The following is a 26,387-nucleotide window of genomic DNA, read 5'->3' as shown; positions in this document are numbered from 1 at the left end:
CTAAGGCATAGCAAAGCGCCAAACTATCAAGCCCTTCAAGGAGAATTCAGATGAGAATGATAAGTTCAACTTACTTTCCTCCACTAGCCCCACTTAAATAATAGTGGATGTCAGGGGCTGGGGAGTAAGTAGAACAGTATCTGCTATTATGGAAGGCAGTCATGTGTTTCTGCCACGTGTTTATCGCTGCTACTGTCAGAAATTAAATAGTTCACTCAATGGACTGCTAGTCCAGTCCATTAGAGTATTTTTAAGGGTTTTTGTGGTGGTGGTTTATAAATATCTTGAAATTAAAGTATAATTAGATTTAGCAGCCCATTTGCTCTATGACATGTAGCTAATCATTTTTACTTCCCTATGCCTGAATTTTTTGCTTCACTTAATGAGGAAATCGTTACTCTCACACACTTCAAAGGAAAATTATGAAGGTTGAAGAAATACCCATTTAACACCTATGAGAGGAAAATGGCATTTTAAAAATATTAAGATATCTGACCCATTTTGCCATTCTGGCTCTTCATGCTATGTAACTGATAGCATTGCAGCCTTAGGAAATAGTTCTTCACTGGTTCATATACAAGAGTGATCAAATTCTCATTCCCCGTGGACCTCAGAGGGCTTCCACTGACAGATACATGCTATTATCTCTGATCTTGGCACTAGAGAAGGGACTCTTGCTGGGGAGAGGACGGCACAATAGAGAGTAATGTCTTTTTCTCCTTCCTTTAGTAATAATACTTGATGTGGATGCTTACAAAAACAAGCATATTTTATTTTAGAAATTTTCTATTTAGGTTTCATTTAACTCTTCTTTCTTGAACTGCATAAATTTGTTTTCCAGAGCTAAAGACCTCTCTAGCAAAGATTATTTTTTCCACCTCATCTTGAATTATATGCATCTTTTCCATCCCTTACCCTGTGTTTTTCCTCTTGGTTCCATAGAACCACCCAGGTTCATTAAGAAGCTAGAACCTTCAAGAATTGTGAAACAGGATGAATTCACAAGGTATGAATGCAAAATCGGCGGGTCTCCAGAAATCAAAGTTCTATGGTATAAGGACGAGACTGAAATTCAAGAGAGCAGTAAATTCAGAATGTCATTCATTGACTCGGTGGCTGTGCTGGAAATGCACCATCTCAGTGTTGAAGACAGTGGAGACTACACCTGTGAGGCCCACAATGCAGCAGGCAGTGCCAGCAGCAGCACGTCCTTAAAAGTTAAAGGTCAGAGCTCTCCCCACCTGTGTGTTTTTCACATTAGCCTCCTCTTTAATTGTCCTCTTAACTTCCTGTTTGACTCTTCAACGATGTTTTGAAATAGAGAAAGGACACAACAAAGAATTGAAAGTGTTTTTTTCACTGTCTCTCTCTCTGATGGAGTGGAAGATTGATTCTTACTTTTAACTATAGAATACATCCGTATTTTCCTTTTTTCCAATTTTAGAACCACCCATTTTCCACAAAAAGCCTCATCCTGTAGAGACACTGAAAGGAGCTGATGTTCACCTTGAGTGTGAGCTTCAGGGCACTCCCCCATTTCACATTTCTTGGTATAAAGACAAGAGAGAACTTAGGAGCGGCAAAAAGTACAAGATAATGTCTGAGAACTTCCTTACCAGTATCCACATCCTGAATGTCGATGCTGCAGACACTGGGGAATATCAGTGTAAAGCCACAAACGATGTGGGGAGCGACACTTGCGTTGGTTCCATCACTCTCAAAGGTTAGATGGACTGCTTTCTCTTCTGCTCACTAATTCCCTTCTAATTGTAATACTCTGTTGCCCCCTCCACCCCAGCCCAGTCTTATCACTAGCAGCCTATTCCACTTTCCCTTTGTTTCCTCTCCAAGTCCGTTTCTGTTTAGTCTGCTTCCCTTTTCTAAATCCTACTAAATATCCTTTTAGATAATGTTGTCATTAGGTTTTGATTGGATTAAGAACGCTGGAATAGATGAGATATTCAGCTTTCCTACTGAATACAAACTTTAATATGTCCCTGCTCGCATCCACCAAAAATGCCTCTTAAATGGAAATAACACATTATCACTAGTTTGATTCCTGGCATTCATAATTTGAGCAAAATGCTGTCAATCTCACACATTTTAAAACCCAGGCTTTCCTCTTTTTTCATCAGCACCACCAAGATTTGTGAAGAAGCTCAGTGACATATCTACTGTCGTTGGTAAAGAAGTTCAGCTGCAGACTACCATTGAAGGCGCTGAGCCCATTTCAGTGGTGTGGTTCAAAGATAAGGGAGAAATCGTTAGAGAAAGTGACAACATATGGATTTCTTATTCAGAAAACATTGCAACCTTACAGTTTTCAAGAGTGGAACCAGCCAATGCTGGAAAATACACTTGTCAGATCAAAAATGATGCAGGGATGCAAGAGTGCTTCGCCACGCTATCCGTTCTCGGTTAGTAAAAAGATGATGTTATCACAGATACAAGGCACACACTCACCAGGATCTGTATTTTCTTTAGTTTTTCAATTTGAGTTTAAAATATGGATATCTTTTACATTTCATTCCAGAGCCTGCAACAATTGTAGAAAAGCCAGAATCCATAAAAGTTACCACAGGAGACACCTGTACCTTGGAGTGTACAGTAGCTGGCACCCCTGAACTCAGTACTAAGTGGTTTAAGGATGGAAAAGAGCTAACAAGTGACAACAAATACAAAATAAGCTTCTTCAACAAAGTATCTGGCCTTAAGATCATCAACGTAGCACCGAGTGACAGTGGAGTATACAGTTTTGAGGTGCAGAACCCTGTTGGCAAAGACAGCTGCACAGCTTCAGTGCAGGTTTCAGGTTGGTTGATTTCTTGGGCTTTTCCTTCATCATTATAATAATGTAGTTCCTGATTTCCATAAATGTATATGGGTTGTTCCATCTTCTATAGGATAACATGAGTCTGACATCTTCTGAATCAGCAAATTCAGAGGCAATACCATCTGTAGAATTAGAAGAAAACCATGTTCAAAAGTTATATCCCTTTCTTTTTGAGGAATTTCCAAAATGATGATAGGAATGAAAAATAGTCCCTGGATAAGGTTAAAGCAGTCTTCATTTATGCTGAAATAATTCACCACATAATGCTTCACGGCAAAGAGAGAAAATCCCTAGCAAGTCAACCATCACATTCTGCCCACTGATTCTCCAAGCTTTTGATAGTGTGAACCCATAGAGGATTTTTTAATACCCTCACAAAAGAGCCAAATGGATCTAGGGATATTCTATCAAAAAGACAGTTCTTCAAGTCATTTTATAATTGTTGTCCTTTGTTTTTGCTTTTTTTTTTTGTGTGTGTGTGTGTGTGTGTGTCATTCAGACCGAACCGTTCCTCCTTCATTCACAAGAAAATTGAAAGAGACAAATGGTCTATCCGGTTCCTCAGTTGTAATGGAGTGTAAAGTCTATGGGTCACCTCCAATCTCTGTCTCCTGGTTCCACGAAGGAAATGAGATCAGTAGTGGAAGGAAATACCAGACCACCCTGACAGATAATACTTGTGCTTTAACTGTGAACATGCTGGAAGAGTCAGACAGTGGTGACTACACATGTATAGCTACTAATATGGCTGGTTCTGATGAGTGTAGTGCTCCTTTGACTGTGAGAGGTCAGTTTACAAAACAGTAAAATGAATTGCATTTCATAGTTTATTAAGCATGTTTGTCGTAACAGTTCACAAATACTAAACCTTTTCTGATATGTGCTTTCGTGTTTAGAACCACCATCTTTTGTTCAGAAACCTGATCCCATGGATGTTTTAACTGGGACCAATGTAACTTTCACAAGTATCGTAAAAGGAACACCTCCTTTCAGTGTTAGCTGGTTCAGGGGTAGCAGTGAACTAGTACCAGGCGACAGATGCAGCGTGTCTTTGGAGGATTCAGTTGCTGAACTGGAGTTGTTCGATGTAGATACATCACAAAGTGGAGAATATACTTGCATAGTTAGCAATGAAGCTGGCAAGGCTTCTTGTACAACACATCTCTACATAAAAGGTTTGTCAGACTGCTCTTCTAGATTTATACGATTAGTAATTAGATGTGTCTATGTCTGTATGTATATGTGTTTGATTTTATATTTTCATTTTAGCCCCAGCCAAATTTGTGAAGAGGCTGAATGATTACAGCATAGAGAAAGGAAAACCCCTGATCCTAGAGGGTACATTCACTGGAACTCCTCCCATTTCGGTTACCTGGAAGAAAAATGGCATAAATGTAACTCCTTCTCAGAGATGTAATATAACTACAACTGAAAAATCGGCAATCCTGGAAATTCCAAGTAGCGCAGTAGAGGATGCAGGACAATACAACTGCTACATTGAAAATGCCTCTGGAAAAGATTCCTGTTCAGCGCAAATACTCATACTAGGTTTGTCATGATTGCACATTCTTACCTTTGTATACAATCGATGATCTGGCACGTCTCTTTCATGACTGATTGATTATCTCTCTTGGCTGCAGAACCACCGTATTTTGTCAAGCAGTTGGAGCCAGTTAAGGTGTCTGTTGGAGATTCTGCCTCTCTACAATGCCAGCTTGCTGGAACCCCTGAAATTGGGGTATCCTGGTATAAAGGAGATACAAAATTGAGACCCACTACGACTTACAAAATGCATTTTAGGAATAATGTTGCTACACTGGTTTTCAACCAGGTTGATATTAACGATAGTGGAGAATATATCTGCAAAGCTGAAAACAGCGTGGGAGAAGTTTCCGCATCAACTTTCCTTACCGTTCAAGGTGACTGCAATGTTTTTAAAGTGAACGAATTTGTGTTTCTTTTGAACAAGATTTAAAATGTCTGGAGAGGCCTTGTTTTTAGGAAAATCTTTCCAAAGGCTTAAAATTCTGCTTAAGTAATCCTATTTACAGTTAGTGGCTTATCTTTTTCTATGGATTCTACAGAGAGATAATATGACTAAATCTTTAATTGGAAGGATTATGCAATCATTTGCTTCTATAATTAAATCTTTTTTAAAAAGTGACCATATATTTTTAAATTCCACCCCATAAGTATCTCATGCAAATTGCTAGAAGGCAGTCTTTAAAATTATAGGAATCTGCTGCTTGCCCAGAGACATGCCTTCAGCCAGCCAATTGCTTTATTGGTTTTCAGACTGTTTTGCACCTACTGTGCATTAGGGTTGGTCTCAGGGTGATACTTTTGCTCCAGCAATCTATATGCTTTTCTTTATCTCCAAGTTAATTCAAGAGACATTAATAATTCCTGATTTTTAATAGAAATTGCACATATACGTGCATTTGTGTATATATATATAATTGTGAGAAGAGCATTTAGTAAATTAAAGTGTTTGTTGCTTTTATTCTCTTCCTACAGAGCAAAAACTTCCACCATCATTTTCTCGACAATTGAGAGATGTTCAAGAAACAGTTGGACTGCCAGTTGTTTTTGATTGTGCCATAAGTGGATCAGAACCTATCTCCGTGTCTTGGTATAAAGATGGCAAGCCATTGAAAGACAGCCCAAATGTACAAACATCATTTTTAGACAATACAGCCACACTTAATATTTTTAAAACTGACCGGAGCCTTGCAGGCCAGTATTCTTGCACAGCTACAAACCCTATAGGCTCTGCTGCTTCTAGTGCCAGGCTCATTCTCACAGGTTTGTGGATTCTTAAACTTTTATTTCTAGAATTAAAGTATTATAATCAAATATGAAATTAGGGAGAAATTTCTATTTCAGTAAACTGACATGGTCCAGATATTGAGCCTGAAACCTTGTCTTTCTGCTCTACTATTAGAGGGGAAGAACCCACCCTTCTTTGACATCCCTCTTGCCCCTGTGGATGCTGTGGTGGGAGAAAGTGCTGACTTCGAGTGCCACGTCACGGGCACGCAACCAATAAAGGTCAGCTGGGCCAAAGACAACAGAGAAATACGAAGTGGTGGAAAGTACCAGATTAGTTATCTGGAAAACAGTGCCCACCTGACAGTCCTCAAAGTAGACAAAGGAGATTCTGGACAATATACCTGCTATGCTGTGAATGAAGTGGGAAAAGACTCTTGCACAGCTCAGCTGAATATAAAAGGTATCGTTTATTTTGCAAGTGGTCCAACAAAAGTGTAATCATTTTGTAGTATATCCTGAAGGTGTCGTTTTTATGATGATAAATGCAATTTAGGACATTTTTAAACAATGGAAAGAAAATGTTTAAGAGGAAATAAGTTTATCTAGAGAAGAAGTCATTTTTTAAATCTGTATTTCTTTCCTTGAGACAGGATCTCACTCTGTTGCCCAGGCTGGAGTACAGTGGCGTGATCTCGCCTCATTGCAACCTCTGCCTCCTGGGTTCAAGTGAGTCTCGTGCCTCGGCCTCCCGAGTAGCTGGGATTACAGGCGCCTGCCACCATGCCCAACTAATTTTTGTATTTTTTGGTAGAAATGGGGTTTCACCATGTTGGCCAGGTTGGTCTGGAGCTCCTGACCTCAAGTGATCCACCCGCCTTGGCCTACCAAAGTGCTGGGATTACAGGCATGAGCCACCCCAGCCAGCTTATAATCTATAATTCTAAAACTTTATATATTCGCTATGATACTGAGACTATCCCTTCTTTTTACAAATTTGTGATTCTGTAAATGACCATGAGTTACTTCTTATCATCCACCATCAAAGAACAGTTTAGAATAAGCTCGTAGAAGGAGGCTGAAATGTTTAGGAACATACACTGATATAGTGCTTTTAGTTGGATAGCCTTGACTTTTAACTAAAAATATGAGTTTGTTTTTCTTGAAAAGCTTCATACTAGTAATCTGCTCCTGGATTCTACTTCACATATCCTTGCAATTTCTTGTAGAGCGGCTCATCCCACCAAGTTTCACTAAAAAACTCTCAGAGACAGTAGAAGAAACAGAAGGGAATTCTTTCAAACTTGAGGGACGTGTGGCTGGTTCCCAACCTATAACTGTTGCCTGGTACAAAAATAATATAGAGATACAACCAACTTCTAACTGTGAAATAACATTCAAGAACAACACGTTAGTGCTGCAAGTCCGGAAAGCAGGCATGAACGACGCTGGTTTGTACACATGCAAAGTGTCCAATGATGCAGGCTCTGCTCTGTGCACGTCTTCAATCATCATCAAAGGTGAGTTATTCTCACAGCCCCAACCTGTTGTGTTTTTCTTCACTGCCTGTTATATATCCATGAGCATTTCTTATGATATCTTGACCAAGTTATAACAAATATAAATACACATTATTTAACTGTGTATTTATCACTCCATATGTTTACTAAAAATATAAATTATTGTAATTTAATTATGTAGCTTCCCGAAGGAGGTGTCATTTAACGGACTAATATCTTAGGTTTCTAAATCATATCCTAAAATTCCCTTAGGTAGTTAGAAGTTTCAGCGTACTATGAAATGTGTGCATATGTGACACATATATTTTTATGAAGCACATTTGTTTTGAAATTTTTTTAATGTTCATCACCAAATATCACACTAACTTGACTATTATTGAGTTATATATTACATCGCAGTCTGAAACTTTCTCCTTTCTAAGTGTATTTCTAAAGGATTATTGTTTAACGTATATTGCCCAAAGCTTTTGACCTGCAAACAAATATTAATCCAAGACAAAAGGGTAACATTTGCCCAAAAAGAAAAATAATGTGTAGAAAACATTGCATATCATTATGGAAGACATATTTAAATACACAATCATCGCTTGAGACAATGAAATAGACTATGTTGTTTAAGGATATCTTTATGTATTTCTCTTCACTATAATGGCTTCCAGTAATTACAACATAGCTTCATCAAAATCACATTAAAAACTAACCTCCTAGAGAATGGCGTGAACCCGAGAAGCGGAGCATGCAGTGAGCCGAGATCGTGCCACTGCACTCCAGCCTGGGCGACAGAGCGAGACTCCATCTCAAAAAAAAAAAAAAAAAAACTAACCTCCTAGAGCAGCTTGGAATTAATTACCAACTCTTATGATCTGGTTAGTTATCTCACGGTGCACAGATAGTAAGTTATTATTAATAGGCTGATATCACTAATAAGTAAATATCACTGAGTTGTCTTAAAATTCCAATTTCATCACTCATTTTATGGAATTTAGATGCATTTAGTTTTAAAACACATTTAATAAAATGAAAAATATATACTTAGCAGTGGCTTATATTCATGATTTACATTCATGATGGTTTTACCATGGGCAGATAAATGCTTTCTATAGAATTCTGAAGCTATTTATAAAATTTTTTTAAAGGATAGACATCAGAAGTTTTAATCTTTGCAATAACAAAAAAAAAATGGCCTTATTCTTTCTAGGTACAGGTCTCAGAAACATTGAACAAAATCATTACATAATACTGAGTTGTACATTGCCTTCCTATCATGTTACTCACCAATGTCTTCATCATTGGTCTTCAGTTAAACACTGAGCTTCAACTCCTAATTCCCTTGGGCTAAGATTGGATTTTAAATGCTACTGTGGCTGCATTTAATAGCTAAAGATGAACATCAGAGAAAATCACATATAAATATGTAGGCTTATGTATTACTCAAATGCTAGCTTTCTTTCCTAGAAGGTAGCAATCATTGCTGCTGGAGATAAGCAGAATTCCCAAATAAGCCCTTCATTTTCAGGGTTCAGCAAAAACGCAGCTGTACACAGGTTTGAGAGAATTAATAGTGTGCTATATGGCAAAGAAGTTCATAGTAACTGCCAATGTCTGCAGTGCTTAGTCAGGACACAGATGCTGGGGCAATTTGTGGGCAGCATGTCATGTGTTCTTTGCTTGTTTTTAAACCTTTATCTTTTTAAAAAAATCCAACAAATTTAAACTATTGTCTTTAGAGAGGAATAAACCAGGCACATAATTCTGTTCTGCTACAGCAACCGGTGTTACCTGTTAGAGGCAAAACTGTTTTTCTCTTTATTTGTTTCTCTTGTGGAATTTAATACTTTTTTGCCTTTATGTTCCTCATGAAAATACCTTTTCAATTCCAGAACCTAAGAAGCCACCTGTATTTGATCAGCACCTTACTCCAGTAACAGTGAGTGAAGGAGAATACGTGCAGCTCAGCTGCCATGTCCAGGGATCTGAGCCAATTAGGATCCAGTGGTTGAAGGCTGGCAGGGAAATAAAACCTTCAGACAGATGCAGCTTCAGCTTTGCTAGTGGGACAGCTGTACTGGAACTCAGAGATGTGGCTAAAGCAGATTCGGGAGATTATGTGTGTAAAGCTTCAAATGTGGCTGGAAGTGACACTACCAAATCAAAAGTGACCATTAAAGGTACAGACACCTCAAAAGTATTATGCAGCTCAAGCCAGCAACCACTCATGTTTATTTGCTTATTAAAATTTCACTATAAATGGAATTAGATTTTTAGAAATATCAGTTGCTGCTCATCTGCAATTTGTAGGCTCCTTATTATAATTGAAATATTAGGTAATTTAACAGAAATAATGTCAATACAAAGTATCTGAAATTACCACAAGTTTACCACCCTATTTCTTGAACTTCTTTTCACCATATCCATTAAGATGTAATTAATGCAGTTCCAAAAATGATGCTATAATAATGCAATAGAAAGTAGGCTGGTGTGATACACCGGGAAAAAATAAAACCAAGTCTAAAAATATTGACACTACTAATATGATTATAGTTCAACCTTTGATAGCTATCATTAGCATAAATGTCTGAGAAGCTGCTTTATCTTCTGTAACCCACCCTTACATAGAGAATTCTGCAGTACTTACTTGTCACACCACCAACCTCCTAAGGTTTATTTTACAAAGGGGCATATTTATTATAATTTTGAGCTGATTGTAGTAACAAAACATGTAAATGTTTTTTCAGACAAACCAGCTGTGGCCCCAGCAGCCAAGAAAGCTGCAGTAGATGGAAGACTCTTTTTTGTATCAGAACCTCAGAGTATCAGAGTCGTAGAAAGTAAGTGCACTTCATGAGAAGTACATCTTCATCTATCTTGTACCTTTTACTTATGATTTAATTTTGGAAGAACTGATTTTAGAAAATTAAATTTTTATTCACTTGTTTTCATTATTCCTTAGAAACCACTGCAACCTTCATTGCAAAAGTTGGAGGTGACCCAATCCCAAATGTTAAATGGACAAAAGGGAAGTGGAGACAGCTGAACCAAGGAGGTCGTGTTTTCATCCACCAAAAAGGCGATGAAGCAAAACTGGAGATTAGAGACACCACAAAAACTGATTCTGGGTTATACCGATGTGTGGCATTTAACAAACATGGTGAAATTGAAAGTAATGTTAACTTACAGGTGGATGAAAGGAAGAAACAAGAGAAAATTGAAGGCGATCTTAGAGCAATGCTGAAAAAGTGAGTTCAATAAAAACCACAAATGGTACAGTCAGCCCTCAGTATAAGTGGGTTCCGCATCCACAGTCAACCAGCCCCAGTGGAAAGTATTAAAGAACAAAAAATTTAAAAATACAAATAAACAATACAGCATAACAACCATTTACACAGCACTTACATTGTATTAGACATTATAAGTAATCTAGAGATGAAGTATACAGGAGGATGTGATAGGTTACATGCAAATACTATGCCATTTTACATCAGGGACTTGAGCATCTGGCCACAGGCCTCCTGAAGCCAATCCCCCAGGCATACAGAGGGATGACTGTAATGTCCCATTCACAAAAAGAATTTCTCAGGAGGCATGGGCCATCCATCTCAAGATTCAGATTGTTAAAGAACATAGGCATATAGATATTTTAACAGAAGCAGATAAGCAAATACACAACATCTGGGTGTTCTTGTTTCATTAGAATCAATTTCCGAATTTAAGAGAAAGTTTTAAGAATGAGGTGAATGTCTATTAAGATTTTTAAACAAAAAGAAATGGCCTATAAAGAAACCCCAGTATTGTCTGTGCCTAGGTATGAAATTTTTTTCTATATATGATTTCTTATGTTATGAGTGGTTCTCTAAAACAACTGTTTTAAACATTTTCCATAATTATCATTCATTTCAATATGGTTCATTTTTCAACATAATTATTAAATTAAATCCACACTCAATTTCCACACATCTTTTCCATGATATGTATACTATTCTATTATTAAAGTTTTCCATTGCTATTATTATTTTTTCTGATATTATAATTCATTAACTAGGCCCTTTGGTTATAAAGTTTACAGAAATACTTCTATTATTCTTTCCTTTCTTAAAATTTTTGTTCCTACATCTATATTTTATAACAATGGTCCTAATCCATCTGATCTTAATCCACTCCATCTCCAAACCCACATTTTTAAATTGTTTCACAGCTAACATGGTAAAATTAATATTTATTGAATAAAGAACATGGAAAACCTTAATGAAGTACACAATCTTTGAATGATGATAGACAATTAAAAATAAATAGAAGACAAGGGATTTATCCTTACTTTTTAAATTTTATTTAGGACTCCAATCTTAAAGAAAGGAGCTGGGGAAGAAGAGGAAATTGATATCATGGAACTTCTCAAAAATGTTGATCCTAAAGAATATGAAAAATATGCCCGCATGTATGGAATCACTGACTTCCGAGGTCTTCTTCAAGCATTTGAACTGCTCAAGCAAAGCCAAGAAGAAGAGACACATAGACTGGTATGCTCCTTCATATATAGCATCAAGCTAAAAAAGTCACATTTAAAACATCTCACATATTCCCTTTGAATTACCAGAATCCTATGGTTATATGACATCATTTAATATGACCTAACTAGCATCCAGAATGGAAGCTGAATATAGTCATGCATCCTCTAAATCAAATTTTATTTCATATGTAATGCCTATCATTTTTGTTCTTCTCAGGAAATTGAGGAAATAGAGAGGTCAGAGAGGGATGAAAAGGAATTCGAGGAACTTGTATCATTTATTCAGCAAAGACTGTCACAGACAGAGGTAAAAAGAATTATGCTGATAATAAAATGAACAAGTTATTATTGAGCATTATTATAAGGGAAGGAGTAACAAATGTGTTTTAATTCTTTATTCTCCTAGCCTGTCACTCTGATCAAGGACATTGAAAATCAGACAGTTTTGAAAGATAATGATGCTGTCTTTGAAATTGACATTAAAATTAATTATCCAGAAATCAAGCTTTCATGGTACAAAGGAACTGAAAAACTGGAACCCAGTGATAAATTTGAAATAAGCATTGATGGTGACCGACATACACTCAGAGTCAAAAACTGTCAACTTAAAGACCAGGGCAATTATCGATTGGTTTGTGGTCCACACATCGCTAGCGCTAAACTAACTGTAATTGGTAAGTTAGAAAAGGCTTATGAAATACTTGTGAGATTTAAATTACTGTTGAGCACATCTGCATGTGATATTGAACAAAATGTGTGTTGTATCACATGAACAGAGCCTGCATGGGAACGGCATCTTCAGGATGTGACTCTGAAAGAAGGCCAGACTTGTACCATGACATGCCAATTTTCGGTACCAAATGTAAAATCTGAATGGTTCAGAAATGGCAGAATCCTTAAACCCCAAGGTAGACATAAAACAGAAGTGGAACACAAAGTCCATAAATTGACCATTGCAGATGTTCGAGCAGAAGACCAGGGTCAGTACACCTGCAAATATGAAGACCTTGAAACTTCAGCAGAACTCAGAATCGAAGGTGCGTGAAACACTATGGAGTCCTTGTGGTACAGCACAGGTCAATGGCAAATGTCGTGCAGGACCCCTGCAACCCTACCTTTAGACACACACCACAGTGTTCATGTGTTCTTATTTCCCAACATGTGTTCTCATAGTATTGATCTCAAAGTTCATACAAAATCACAAGGGAAATATTCAAATGAGTGTCAATTATTTTGCATTGTTCTTTTAGATTTTAATCTAGTCTAAGACATAATCTTTAACAGTTATTTCTGTCTAAAGTCTAAATTTCATGATTCTCATATCTAGGATTGTAGAAAGAAATCTAGGAAAGGACAAGATCTCATAGATGTAAATCTGGAGGATCTTGGCTAGGAATTGATATTTTGTTTATAGGACTTAAGTCTGACTTTCTCTGTACAAAGTTAAATAGATAACATTAACGTGTCATGTGCAATGAGCAACTATTTTTCAAAAATATTTATTTCATTTTCAGATCATGTTTCAACCTTCTGAATTTCTGAAATTAAGTGAAATCTCAGAATTTAGGAGTAACAACATTCATTTCCTAATTGATTATATGCATTTTCCAAAGACACCCTCAAACTGTATTGAGAAAAAATTTGGCTATCATAGTAGCATCTGCTTTCAGCTATTGGTGCCCATTTGTAGTTGCTGAAACACAAATATATGACATTCGATTTATAAAAGCATGTCAACTTTTCTGACTTACCTTACAATGAATATCAGTAACTGGTTGTATTTTAAATGGTTTTCAAATTAAAGGTCCAGCTGCAAGTACTAATTATTTTTTAAATAATTGATATTTTCAATATAATTCTTTAGTAAATAGAGCTCAGCAGAGTACTGTGATTTCTAAGACTTTATGGTACTGTTATACATATAAGACCCTCCCCTCCAGCCTCTTCTAGAAAACACTCCTGCCATCCACACACATCCTTTGTTTGTGCCCATACGTACTTAGCAGATCTCTGAACTCTAAAATTTTTCTTTTTGAAATTTAGAAGTGCAGATTGCCTATTGAGTTTGAAATTATTTTATAGGAAAAGTTATACATATTAGATGAACAATTACAGATCCTGAATAGCAAAAATTATTTTACTGAGGCAAGAAAGAATTTCACAGAAGAATAAGTTGTAGAGTACAATTAAGTTTGTGTTCCCTAACACTTTTAAAATTTAATTTGACTTTGGGTCATCAGCTCTCTTTAATATGTCCTTTATATAAATATTTTAAGGACTGACAATAATTTCTTTACACTTTGCTACATTCGACCAGCATGAATACACTAAAGAATTGGGATACTTTTTTGTTAGCGATGCAAAGAAGAGTGTATTTCTTCTCATTTTGGATTTTTGAACTTTTCTTGCTATTTTATAACTGGGTACAAAGATGGAGATTTTAAGTATCTGAGGTAGAAGCAAGTAAAAGAAATTCTTCTCTATATAATCTAACTTTGAACCCTCTTTGTACTTACACAGCTGAACCAATTCAGTTTACAAAGCGCATACAGAACATCGTGGTGAGTGAGCATCAGTCTGCCACTTTCGAATGTGAAGTGTCCTTTGATGACGCCATTGTAACATGGTACAAAGGACCAACAGAACTGACAGAGAGCCAGAAATACAACTTCAGGAATGATGGCCGCTGCCATTATATGACCATCCACAATGTAACCCCAGACGATGAAGGTGATTTCATTGACAGTTTTCCAGTGAATGTATAATTTAAGCCTTGTCTGTTTTCTGTATTTCTACCCTGTACGCACTCATGCTCTAATTGTGTCTAGAATGCTTTTTTAGAAAAGACAAGTGTAAATAAACACATACGTATATTGAAGTAAAGAAGTGTTATTTGCAACATATCAGAAAACAAAAGTTGGATGATTTTTCTCCCTAGGTGTCTACTCAGTCATCGCTCGGCTGGAGCCAAGAGGTGAAGCAAGAAGCACAGCAGAGCTGTACCTAACGACGAAAGGTGAGGTAGCGCCATCAGAAAGCCACCTGCCATCTTCAAAACACGTAGCCTACCTATACCATTCTGAACATAAAAATATCATTTTTTTTATTTTGCAGAAATCAAACTTGAGCTGAAGCCTCCCGGTAAGTTGTTTTGTAAAAATCAATCCTTGCTTACAATAAATTCGGCATGATTTTGTAAATCACAGAAGCCAAATTAAATGTATAAGATATCTTTATCTTTTGGGTAAAATATTTTTCAATAAAAGTGTTATGGAGTAAAATTACTTTCAGTCAAATAACAAAATGTTAAACCTTGTGAGTTTGGCAAATTAGAGATAATAAGGTCTCACTCAGCTGATGCTAGAATCATGTTAAATAGAATGGCCACAGAATGAAAGAAATTTTGACAGTGAACAAAACTTACCTATGTGGTTGCATCCAAAAGAATACTAATATTATTTTGTCTGTATATTAGATTCTGCCAGTAGATATGCCTGATACATCTCAGGGTCTAATAAATCAAACACATCTTAGTTTTCTAATAAATAGCTTGTTCTCAGTCTCTCTGTGCTTATTACGTGTCCCTTTTCAGATATTCCTGACTCCAGAGTTCCAATCCCAACCATGCCTATCAGAGCAGTGCCACCAGAAGGTAAGACCCAGAACCTCAACATCTGAGCTTGGAGCAGCAATATTCTAGTACTAGGAATCTGTACAAAATTTTATACCAACGCCCAAACTGCAGCAGAGTCAGAACAAACCCTTCTATGTTGTATTCTTCTGTGAGCAATTAGAAATTAAAGTAAAAAAAAAAAAAAAGTAGTTCCAGTTATAAATAAATGCTACTTTTATTTGTTCTGACTGATGAATTGGTACTATAATACCTATGAAGTACTGAAAGAAATGCATAAGACTTTTCATTATATTTTACGCAAAATAAGAAACTAAAACATGTTGCTAACGGCATTTATTTTCTTCAGAAATCCCTCCTGTGGTTGCTCCTCCTATCCCCCTTTTGCTACCAACACCCGAAGAAAAGAAACCACCAGCAAAACGTATTGAAGGTATTATACCTCATCTACCTAGATGTCGAAATAAGAATTTCACTCTGCTGACCCAAAAAATGTTGCTTAATACAACACATTGGCCCTCTAGTGGTCAAGAGGTGGAATTGCCTTTCAAAATGTAAATTACTTTCTCAAAGTATTAGCTAACTAAATGTGTAAGTCATGTGCTTAAAACTCTGAAAATCATCAAACAAAATACTATGTTGGTATTAAAATATTTTATTTTAATGGAATTACTGAAACATTAATGGATAATTAATTTTATGTTTCATATTTTCCTAACTACTACGTATAACAAAAAGAATAATGGAACCAATTTCTAGTGCAGCTATGGAAATAGTAGTTTACAGTCAAATTGCAAATTACAGCTTGTGGTTTTTCTCAATTTATAGTATTAACTACTGTTAAAAATTTACTATTTTGTTACAAAAATATGATTTAGAATACTTATGAAATATTTGACGTCTTTTGTACCTAAGGCATGATCTCACCAATAAAGAGATCTTAAGTGTTCCAAGAAATTGCTCCTCTCAAATATTCAGTAGGGAAATTGTACTATTTGTGTCCCAAAGCTTCTCAACTAAATTAGATAACAGATTTCCTGGGACTTTCTGGAGTTATAGGGAGTTCAGAAATGCCGTCAGAATTCTCCCAGCATGGTCAGAAAAAATTCTGCATGTCAAAATCACATTTTTCTATAGCTAAGTCACTACTACTGTATTAGATTCAAGGGGTGGACATGGTAGGCCCTTAACACCCACTACAATTGGCATTAAACGCTTGACCTATTTTTCAGCTAGCCTTAGAGGAAATTCAGTTAGAAACTTCCAATTTTGTGACTAATGCAACCTCATTAACAAAGAGAAGCATTTTTATGATTCATATGAACATAAACATTTTATCTAGCTGTGAGAACAGGGAGGAACGAGAATCAACAATCACAAATTGGATTTCCATTTCTATTTCTGTTGTCAAAAATAATAACTTATGTTAATGAATGATTTGTTCTTTGACTGGTAATATCAACATGGCTAAATTTGGTACTCACTGTGAAACTTGAGAAGTTAAATAATGTTTTAAAAATTAAAAAAGAGTGTTATTTATTCATGAATATGAGAGGCCATATTCAAGTATGATTAGGAACCGTGGTTAGGTATAACAGCAGCACAACAAAGGACTTTAAACCCACTTGTTACTCTTCCTCCTAACATATTTGTGTTCATCCCTAAGGATGAAACAAGGATGAAAATGTGTAGTTTTCTATTTATGATATCACTTAGATTCACACTCCATGTTCTGAAAACTTTAACTCTCAGCAGTTATAAAATCAGTGAAGATGTAAGATCACAGTACATTTTCTATATCCCTCCAAAACAATTTTTTTGCATCTAGTCCTAGATCTTTCCAAAACAAATATCTTGTAGTAGTGTACAGAATCTCACTACTATCAACATATGGAAAAATAAAATATTTCAATAAAATTCCTAGTTTCCTGAAAGCGTTTTAGTTACTTACACCAGATTTTTTTTTTTTTTTTTTAGTTACCAAAAAGGCTGTGAAGAAAGATGCCAGAAAAGTTGTTGCAAAGCCCAAAGAGATGACACCACTTGAAGGTATTATAATTAATCGAAAAGCAGTCTTAATACTTTTTTCTTGGCTAAAACTTTTAAATCCTAAATAGTGGCGGGTGAAGGAAGGGTAAGAGTTTGCAATCACAAAATGGTACCTCTCCCTTCACTCACTTTCGCCCTCTTCTTTGACTCAGTCCTCACTCTCTTTCTCAACTCCTTTTTTCTCCCTTTTCTCTTTCCTGTCCTCCTGAGCCCCTGGGAATCAATGACAACACGAGTGTATTCTGCTTTTTTCTGGATGATAATTTAAAGAAGGTCTTGCCCAGAAGTCCAACAGCTGTTCTTTTTTTTTTCTTTTTTATTTTATTGTAAATTGACGATTTACTATTTTGTATATATTTATGGGGTACAAAGTGATGTTATGATCTGTGAATACAATACGGAATAATTAAATCAAGCCAATTAACATATCCATCACCTCAAACACTTAACATTTTTGTGGTGAGAATATTTGAAATTTACTCTTAGTGATTTTGAAATGTACAGTACACTATTATTAACTATATTCACCACTCTGTGCAACAGATCTCAAGAAAAACCATGTTTATCCTGTCTAACTAAGATTTTGTACCCTTTGACCAACATTTCCCCATTCCCTCAAATCCCCAGCCTCTGTAACCATCATTCTACTCTTTATGAGTTCAACTTTTTTAGTTCCACATCTAAGTGAGAACTTAGTCTTTGTCTTTCTGTGCCTGGCTTATTTCACTTAGCATAATCTCCAGTTCTATCCATGTTGTCACAAATGACGAAATTCCGCTTTTTTATAAGGCTGAATAGCATTCCATTGTGTACCACCTTTTCCTTACGTATTCATCCATTGATGGACACTTAGGGTGTTTCCATAACTTGGTCTTTGTGAATAATGCTGCAATGAACATGGAAGTGCGCAACAGCTGGTCTTGATAAAGTCACATCAATGTAAGATCAAGGGTTGGTGCCAATTTTAAGAAGTTGCTGCAACCCACCTATCTTTCCTGATTTAGGTGATCTAAATATCAATATTTGAAGAAAAAATACTTTATGAAGGAGGATCAATTCAAATCACTTTAACTTTCAATAAATATATCCTCAAAGATTTTTAGGAAAACAGTTGGATAACTAAATTTAAACAAATAGTTTTAACCCATTTGACTAAGAATAGAGAACAGCAACCTCCATATAGAAGGAAAATATGGAAACACAAGGCACCATTCATCATTCAGACTTTTCTGAGTGGTCATTTGTGAAACATCATGGAATAAGAGGACACTCAAAAAGCAAGGATATTTCATGAACTTTATAGTTAATAATTGAAAAAGTCTAATGCATTATTTTTAGCATTGGACATATTTAAATATTCTCTTCATGCTTAATGTTAACTTATTATAAATCAATCTAAACTAGAACCAATTTAAATGATCTTAAATCAGTCTAAACTAGAATCAAACTTTGGCCTTTTGCATGTTTGATTTTTGTTAATATGGCCTTGCATAGCATTTCTAATGAGCTAGATTTGGAAATTATAAAAGCATTTTCATGATTCCTGGAAGCGCTGGTGTATGAGTAGTAGTCATAGCTCCTACAAACAACTAACAATGATGTGGAGGATTAGTAAACATTAATAATAATGTAATCTAAAAATAAACACACATTTTTATGTTTTCAAACTCTCAGAGATTGCCAAGAAGCCTCCACCTCCTACTACCTTAATTCCAGCAAAAGGTAAATAAAGAGAAATTATTTTTATTCCGCTTATTCCTGAGATTTGCACTTCTGCTAACTATTCTTATTTTAAATATTAGGTTTCCAACTTATTGCAAAGTTGTGGAGTCTCCTCTGCTGTGTTAAATTTAGCATTAGAAATGATGGCTATTTCATATTGCCCCTTTCCCAGGAAAACAAACACAGGCAGATGTTTATGCTGCCTCTGTGCAATGGTCTCAGAGAAAGAAGCAGTGAGGGCTAGAAAGGAAGGGCCATTGCTTATTTTTTTTTATTGTAGTTAACACAAATGTTAAGAGTCATATAAATAATGAGAGCACTTAAGAACTTTAAAAATCTGTTATGTAAAAGTACCTAATTAACTTGGTTACATAATTTTAAATGTTGTTTTTATGAAACTGACTAAGGGATCATATGCAATAGTCAAAAACCTAGGTTTAAAATTAGAAATGTGTTTGAAATAATAATCAGAACTTTTTAAAAACGTTAACTGTATAAGTATGAAATATAAATTCCATAAACTTATCAAATATTAAAACTATTCCATTGGAAGAAACTAGGGGTTCTGCAAACTGGAGCTCTCATGGAATAATGGAAGGTGTGTTTATTTGATAATATTTATTGAATCCATTTTTTAATACCGGAAAAATCCTCAAATCAAGAGTAGAATGCATCTTGATACTCTACTATGTTCCATAGTCAAAAATTTAAATGGAACCAATACAAAAAAAATTATCAATAAAATAGATCTGAAATACTGATGTTGTTTAGGTAGGTTTTTGTTTAGTGAAGCAGTTGGATGGATAGACTTAATATGCTAATAGTATCTTTATCTATTTTAGCTCCTGAAATCATTGATGTATCCTCTAAAGCTGAAGAAGTAAAAATAATGACTATAACTAGAAAGAAAGAGGTTCAGAAAGAAAAAGAAGCTGTGTATGAGAAAAAGCAAGCAGTCCACAAGGAGAAGAGAGTCTTCATTGAATCTTTCGAAGAACCTTATGACGAACTGGAGGTAGAACCATACACAGAGCCATTTGAACAACCTTATTATGAAGAACCAGATGAAGACTATGAAGAGATCAAGGTAGAAGCTAAAAGAGAAGTTCACGAGGAATGGGAAGAAGATTTTGAAGAAGGGCAAGAATACTATGAAAGGGAAGAAGGCTATGACGAAGGGGAGGAAGATTGGGAAGAGGCTTACCAAGAAAGGGAAGTAATTCAAGTTCAAAAGGAGGTCTATGAAGGTGTGTATAAACTGAATGACTTGTTTCCCTCTTTTCTTCATTTTGCTCAGTTCATGAAATTTTCATTGCTATGAACCTGATTTGCAGTTTATGTGAAATAGATAAAATGATCTTAGATTTTTTTAAGGTTAGAAATCTTTTAAAAGTTATTTTCTTCAGAGTTACTTTCGTGCTTTGGCATTACAAGCTAAATCATTTAGTCTTATTACCAACACTAAATTCCAAGTGCTAATTTCTAATGCAGAAGTTCAAGTTTTACTTTTACTGCCTTGTTGCATCTCTGCTTGATCCTGCTTCAAATCCTTGCACTAAGAATTGTGTTGGGTAATAACGATCCCAAATACAATACTTCACGTGATTATATATTATCCTTACCTTATCTCATTTGCAATTAACAACCTAAGAGAACTTACCTATTTAAGCATCCCTTCTTATTCCTGTGTTTTTATTTAAGAATCACATGAGAGAAAAGTTCCAGCCAAAGTACCTGAAAAGAAAGCGCCACCACCTCCTAAAGGTAAGTAATTGGAAATATTTAAATAGACTAGAGCATCAACATCATTATCATGGCTTGTTTGGCAGCGATGTATAAATCAGCAGTTCAATCCAATAGGCACAACTTCTTCTCTAAGCTTTATTGTGAATGATTTTTTTTCTTAAAATTTGTATCTAATTCATTTCATTAAAAAATCAAAAGATGATAAAAATTGTAATGGTAAACTTTAATATAACCAAAATATGTTAAGTACAGAAATTTGTACCCAAAGTTCAAAGTTGTGCGTAAAAGTCAAAGAAAAAAATCGAACTCATCTCTCTCTTTAAAAAATGATACATATATCTGCATATACACACATAGGTGTGTATAAACACATATACACACAGAGAGAGAGAGATAGAAAAATAGAGAATTTTAATAGGAATTCTAAAAGTACTGCAATTTCTCTAAAATGCTTGCAGTTATAAAGAAGCCAGTAATTGAAAAAATTGAAAAGACTTCTCGAAGAATGGAGGAAGAAAAAGTTCAAGTCACCAAAGGTATTATCATTTAAAACATTCCTAGCACCCAGGTACACAAGTAATATGTTTACTGATCTATACTCACGTTAGTTATTTATATAATCAAATACTTTTAAATTTTGTGCAAAGCAATATTCTTCAAAATACAAATATATTTGTACATATTTTTAAAGTACCTGAAGTTTCAAAGAAGATTGTTCCACAAAAACCTTCCCGGACTCCAGTACAGGAAGAAGTTATTGAAGTGAAAGGTATACATCTTTGTGTTTCAGCCACAAGTTCAAAATTTTTTTATTTATGTGTATGGACATGTGTACATATATTGCTAAGTAACTCACAAATCTGAAATGACCAAAAAAAAGCACATTTTTACATAATACAAATCTTACATTGAGTTGCACATATGTTTAATTTAAATAATAACATTATCTACTTTGTTTCTAGTTCTGCTTAAAAATTACATTTTTTTATTATAAGGAAGGCTTGTGTTTAATTAGTAGTTTGCTAACTTTACTATGCAATGCATTCCATTGCATATAATATTCCCTGTCCTCTTATTTATAGAAATAGACCCTAACAGATTTGGAAAAGCACAACATTGTGTGTGAAGAAGTTGTGTCTATTTGATTCTCACTTAAGAATGTCTGATGAAGGCTGCATGTGTTGTTTGTCCCTATAGATCAAAACATGATTTGTTTTCTTGTCAATACTGAATTTGTTCTCAAGCTACCATATTAACCCACTCATTCTATGTCTAAATACTTGAGTGTAAAATCCACGTGTTTGATCTGATGTCTTGTACTAAAAAAAAAAAGAAATACTAATGTGAAATACTCTCTTTAAAGTACCAGCTGTGCATACAAAGAAGATGGTTATTTCAGAAGAAAAGATGTTCTTTGCTTCTCACACAGAGGAGGAGGAGGTGTCAGTCACAGGTATAAGGCAAATTGGAATGTGGGGGCTCAAATGGAAGGGTTTTAGGCAGATTTTTATCCCTCTTGTTGTCTAATTTGTGATCGTGTAGACATTTCTGTCTCCTTGTAAATTCTGTCATCTTTTTCATTTCATGTTTGTCTCTGTTTTCATTTTTATTTTAATGTTCTTTGTAAATTACAATTACCACCCACAACATGGCATAGCAGTAATTAAAATGTACATTTTTTAAGTCCCCGAGGTACAAAAGGAAGTTGTTACTGAAGAGAAAATTCACGTTGCCGTTTCCAAAAGGGTTGAACCACCACCTAAAGGTATTAGTAATTCATTCTAAGTTTAAACTCTTTTAATAATAGTACAAATTCCACAGTAAAACATTTATGTTAGTATTAAATAATAGATTTAGTCACAGTCTGCATATCTATAGCCACTATGTACAAAGGATGTGATGGGGGACGGGAAGAACCATGAGGAATGCACAGGGGAAAAAGTGAAAATTCTTGGAGGCTCCATTCCCTACTTTAGAGAGTTTGCAATCTCGTAACCTGTTATTTGGAAATACAGTGTCCTGGAGCCAGTTCATACCAGCTCACCAGAGCCTATGGTTACATTTTCAGGAATTTTGCCAGCTAGTAGTTTAACACCACCATTATTAAAAATTAGATTATGTAAGCTTACAGTCCAATAAAGTATATTTTTAAATGTTAATAAATACTCAAAACTCATTACCTCCTATTTTACTGCATTTTGTTTTTATCTGTGTTTCTGAGATTGTTTCCATCTTCGTGTCTGTGTGGTGGAAATACCATATAATGTACTACTACACATCTCTTTCCAACTCCAGGACAATGACATCACCTTGACAGCCAGGGTGGGAGGGAGTGTTTACACCAGTTTGGAAATCGGAAATCTGCAAGCACTATAGATCAAGGCTCCACCCCTCCATCCCACCCAAATTGTTAAACATTTAAGACACAAAAAAATCTAATGCAATTGTGTTTATGAAACTGCTTTATAAAAGTAAAGGTTACGAAAAAAAAAACTAACTTCATAGTTATTGATGTTCATAAAAAGCTGGTTTCTGAGGAACTGACACAGGCACCTCCGAGGGAGGATTGCTCCTACCTGTTCCTGACAAAGTGGAGGATTCTGCAGTTAAAGATGACAGCAGTCACATTTTCTAATTAGCCATTCAGCCATCTTCATTTACCCTCATTTCTAAAGCATAATTTTCTTGCATTCAATTGGTATAAAAAGGGAATCTCTATTTTATTTAATTCTAAGTCCTACAACAACATATGCCTTGTCAAATGCACACTTTCTCAAAAACGGCACATTTCTTTTAAAGTCCCTGAGCTACCTGAGAAACTACCTCCAGAAGAAGTGGCCCCTGTTCCCATTCCTAAAAAAGTGGAGCCCCCAGCACCGAAAGGTAGAATAATATTTGTGAAAAAAATAATTCTTAGCATCCATCTTGTATCTTTTTCTATGAGATCTGTGTATTAACAAAATAGCATCTGTAAACCATCTATAATATATTTAATTCTGTGTATATTGATTTCATTTATTTGTGGTAATGTGTTATACAAGTATTGGTAACATTTCTAGACTCCAGATCATGCTAACTGGGTCTTTGTCTGCTTGTGTAATGTATGTAATATCTATATGGTGTTGAGGTATTTAGCGTTCGTTTCTATCACAAATAGGCGTATTTGAATTACTTCCTAATTCTCACACTCTTAGCGAAGATTTATGCTTTAATGTAATCTTAAATGTCTCAGAAGGCGACTAGAATATTCCACGTTATTTCAACAATTGTATCTTTAAAGTTCCTGAGGTTCCCAAGAAACCCGTGCCAGAGGAGAAAAAGCCAGTTCCTGTGCCTAAGAAGGAACCTGCTGCTCCCCCAAAAGGTACACCACAGCCAATGATGGCGAGACTCTTTGCTCCAAGTGCCAGCCTTTTGCTTTCTGCGATCTTCATATGTACTATGCTGCCTTTGTCTTTTGTCTCTTTTACATTCTCCTTGTGTTTTTAATGTTTGTCAGCTTCCGTGCCATGCTCTTGACATACTTTATTATACTGAATATTCCTAAGACATCACAAAAAAGTGTTGTTAAAGGAAGTAACTATGTCAAACTGCTATCTTACATTTTTAATATCTTCCCTCTTTTAGAGAAAGAGGAAATGTTTGTGAAACTTGTTTTCTACTGACATGTTACTAGGAAAAAATTTTCGTCCTTCATAAATGCAACTTTTTCTTAATAAAAGCAATTTCATGCATTATGAAGAGGTGGAGACAGGCAATGACAACTGGAGAGTGTCTGGCAGAACTGAGTGTTAATTACATAAAGACGTACATAGTACCACGCTTCTTAAAAGTCAATAGTGGCGAGTCTTCAATAGTGGGGAACATACAGATTTTTTGAAGTTTACTTTCACCACTTTCTTGAGACCTTAACTGAGCTTCAGTGATTGCCATAAATGTTTCCATTATCTAATTAGCTAGTCAAAGTACCTTTCACAGAGGTATGTTTGAATGACAATGTGCTGCTGTGGTATATCACAAATCCCTTGCTTTGGTTTGTTTGGGATTTTTTTGGCGATAAAAGGCACTATCTTATTGAAGCACTGAAGCTACAATTGCACACATCCATTCGTTTACAGAGAGACTCAGCAAGAATTCAACATTATCCAATTTAGGAGAAACCAGACCTAACTAAAATAGTACATTTTGAATAGTGTTCCTTTGGCCTGACTTTGTAATGTTTCTATTTTCTTCCTGAATCAAATATGCTTCTCTCTTTCTCAAACTCTTGGCTCTTTCAAAATTCTTTTGATTATCTAACCATTCAATACAAAGGTCATGTTAGTAAAACCAATACTAATACTAAAGCTACTTTAGACAGATCATCTTAGATAAATTAAACCCATTGTTATTATGTACTACATTTCCCAATACAAAGCATAAAGCAGCTTTTCTATATACTATCTGAACATTCTTGACTGTTTGCGTAATCACTAATTCGCTTTCAGCAAAGTCATATATGTCTTCTAAAGGAGACACAGAGGCATCTCTCATTTACTCACAAAAACAAATACACATAGTATAATAGCATGTATATATATATATAAATACTGCATGTATATATAGCATAACATATACATATATAAATGAACAGCTATATAATTACACCAAAATATTACAAATGTATGTGCAGAGGCGCAAGGATTCACAAAAGCTGCCAATATTGTATTTAAAATGAGAACAATTATTGCCAATAATGCATGCTGTTAAAATTCATCTTCCAATTAAGAAGTCAACATTATCCATTCTTAGAATAGATAAATCAAATACACTGTAAACATTTTTTAGGTTGAAAACCCTGTTGAAAACTCTAGAGTCCCTTAGAAAAAAAAGCACAAATACACATACCCACAAAATTCTGCACACAAAGCTCTGTAAAGTCATTAACACACGGGTATCAGATTGAGAGACCTACTCTAGAGTAAGTGTTTCCTGAGTTTTGAATTCACTACAGGCACACCCCCCAAAAATGAGAGGAGAAATGTGGGGAAGAGAAGTAAGTTACATATATTCAACTATTCTAAGACTTCTTAGTCTTAGTCTAAAATAGTCTTAGATAAACTAAAGCCATTGTTATTATGTACTCCATTTCTCAATACAAAGCATAAAGAAGTTTTCTATATACCATATCCACATTCTTGATTGTTGTGTCATCACTAATTTGTTTTTAGCAAGGTCATATCAATATATAAAGGATTAATTCTGTGCACAACTTTCTGTTATATGACTCATTTTTGCCTAAATGCCTCTAAAACATTATTTGTGATATTTGTCACATTGTCATCCTTGGAATATTATAGTTAGTTTAATTTTCTGGATAATTTTTCTGATGCATAGATAATCTATAACAACATTAATGTACTACATAAAGATTTGTGCATGTGCCTATGTTCTTTCATAAAAGTGATATATGTCTGAACTAACATTGTGTTTCAAAAACTTTAAGTCCCAGAGGTGCCAAAGAAACCTGTCCCTGAAGAAAAGATTCCGGTTCCTGTTGCAAAGAAAAAGGAAGCTCCCCCAGCTAAAGGTACAGTGGCTTTCGAAGAAAAGAAACCCTATCTTTTGTCTTTG

At 35.2% G+C, this 26,387-nt stretch overlaps 1 protein-coding gene across 1 annotated transcript in view; it reads left to right on the top strand.

Annotated features, from left to right (window-relative positions):
- The window catches only part of TTN (titin), a 302,859-nt gene that overhangs the window by 115,925 nt on the left and 160,547 nt on the right, over positions 1-26,387 (top strand). The window contains exons 87-120 of the mRNA XM_055289874.1: positions 943-1,224; positions 1,445-1,723; positions 2,136-2,417; positions 2,534-2,812; positions 3,333-3,620; positions 3,730-4,008; positions 4,103-4,381; positions 4,474-4,752; positions 5,351-5,638; positions 5,778-6,065; positions 6,832-7,122; positions 9,003-9,290; positions 9,858-9,950; positions 10,073-10,358; positions 11,453-11,636; positions 11,844-11,933; positions 12,033-12,300; positions 12,403-12,663; positions 14,147-14,356; positions 14,565-14,642; positions 14,741-14,767; positions 15,219-15,278; positions 15,607-15,690; positions 17,235-17,306; positions 18,981-19,028; positions 19,871-20,275; positions 20,730-20,792; positions 21,233-21,310; positions 21,466-21,543; positions 22,138-22,227; positions 22,459-22,539; positions 23,574-23,657; positions 24,055-24,138; positions 26,260-26,343. Coding sequence (XP_055145849.1) covers positions 943-1,224; positions 1,445-1,723; positions 2,136-2,417; positions 2,534-2,812; positions 3,333-3,620; positions 3,730-4,008; positions 4,103-4,381; positions 4,474-4,752; positions 5,351-5,638; positions 5,778-6,065; positions 6,832-7,122; positions 9,003-9,290; positions 9,858-9,950; positions 10,073-10,358; positions 11,453-11,636; positions 11,844-11,933; positions 12,033-12,300; positions 12,403-12,663; positions 14,147-14,356; positions 14,565-14,642; positions 14,741-14,767; positions 15,219-15,278; positions 15,607-15,690; positions 17,235-17,306; positions 18,981-19,028; positions 19,871-20,275; positions 20,730-20,792; positions 21,233-21,310; positions 21,466-21,543; positions 22,138-22,227; positions 22,459-22,539; positions 23,574-23,657; positions 24,055-24,138; positions 26,260-26,343 — 6,210 coding nt within the window. The remainder of the gene's footprint in view (positions 1-942; positions 1,225-1,444; positions 1,724-2,135; positions 2,418-2,533; positions 2,813-3,332; positions 3,621-3,729; positions 4,009-4,102; positions 4,382-4,473; positions 4,753-5,350; positions 5,639-5,777; positions 6,066-6,831; positions 7,123-9,002; positions 9,291-9,857; positions 9,951-10,072; positions 10,359-11,452; positions 11,637-11,843; positions 11,934-12,032; positions 12,301-12,402; positions 12,664-14,146; positions 14,357-14,564; positions 14,643-14,740; positions 14,768-15,218; positions 15,279-15,606; positions 15,691-17,234; positions 17,307-18,980; positions 19,029-19,870; positions 20,276-20,729; positions 20,793-21,232; positions 21,311-21,465; positions 21,544-22,137; positions 22,228-22,458; positions 22,540-23,573; positions 23,658-24,054; positions 24,139-26,259; positions 26,344-26,387) is intronic.

The sequence above is a fragment of the Symphalangus syndactylus genome, chromosome 8, assembly GCF_028878055.3.
Source record: "Symphalangus syndactylus isolate Jambi chromosome 8, NHGRI_mSymSyn1-v2.1_pri, whole genome shotgun sequence".
Classification (NCBI taxonomy): Eukaryota; Metazoa; Chordata; class Mammalia; order Primates; family Hylobatidae; genus Symphalangus; species Symphalangus syndactylus.
The sequence above is the reverse complement of the archived record's forward strand: the minus strand, read 5'-3'. Positions and strand labels throughout refer to the sequence as shown.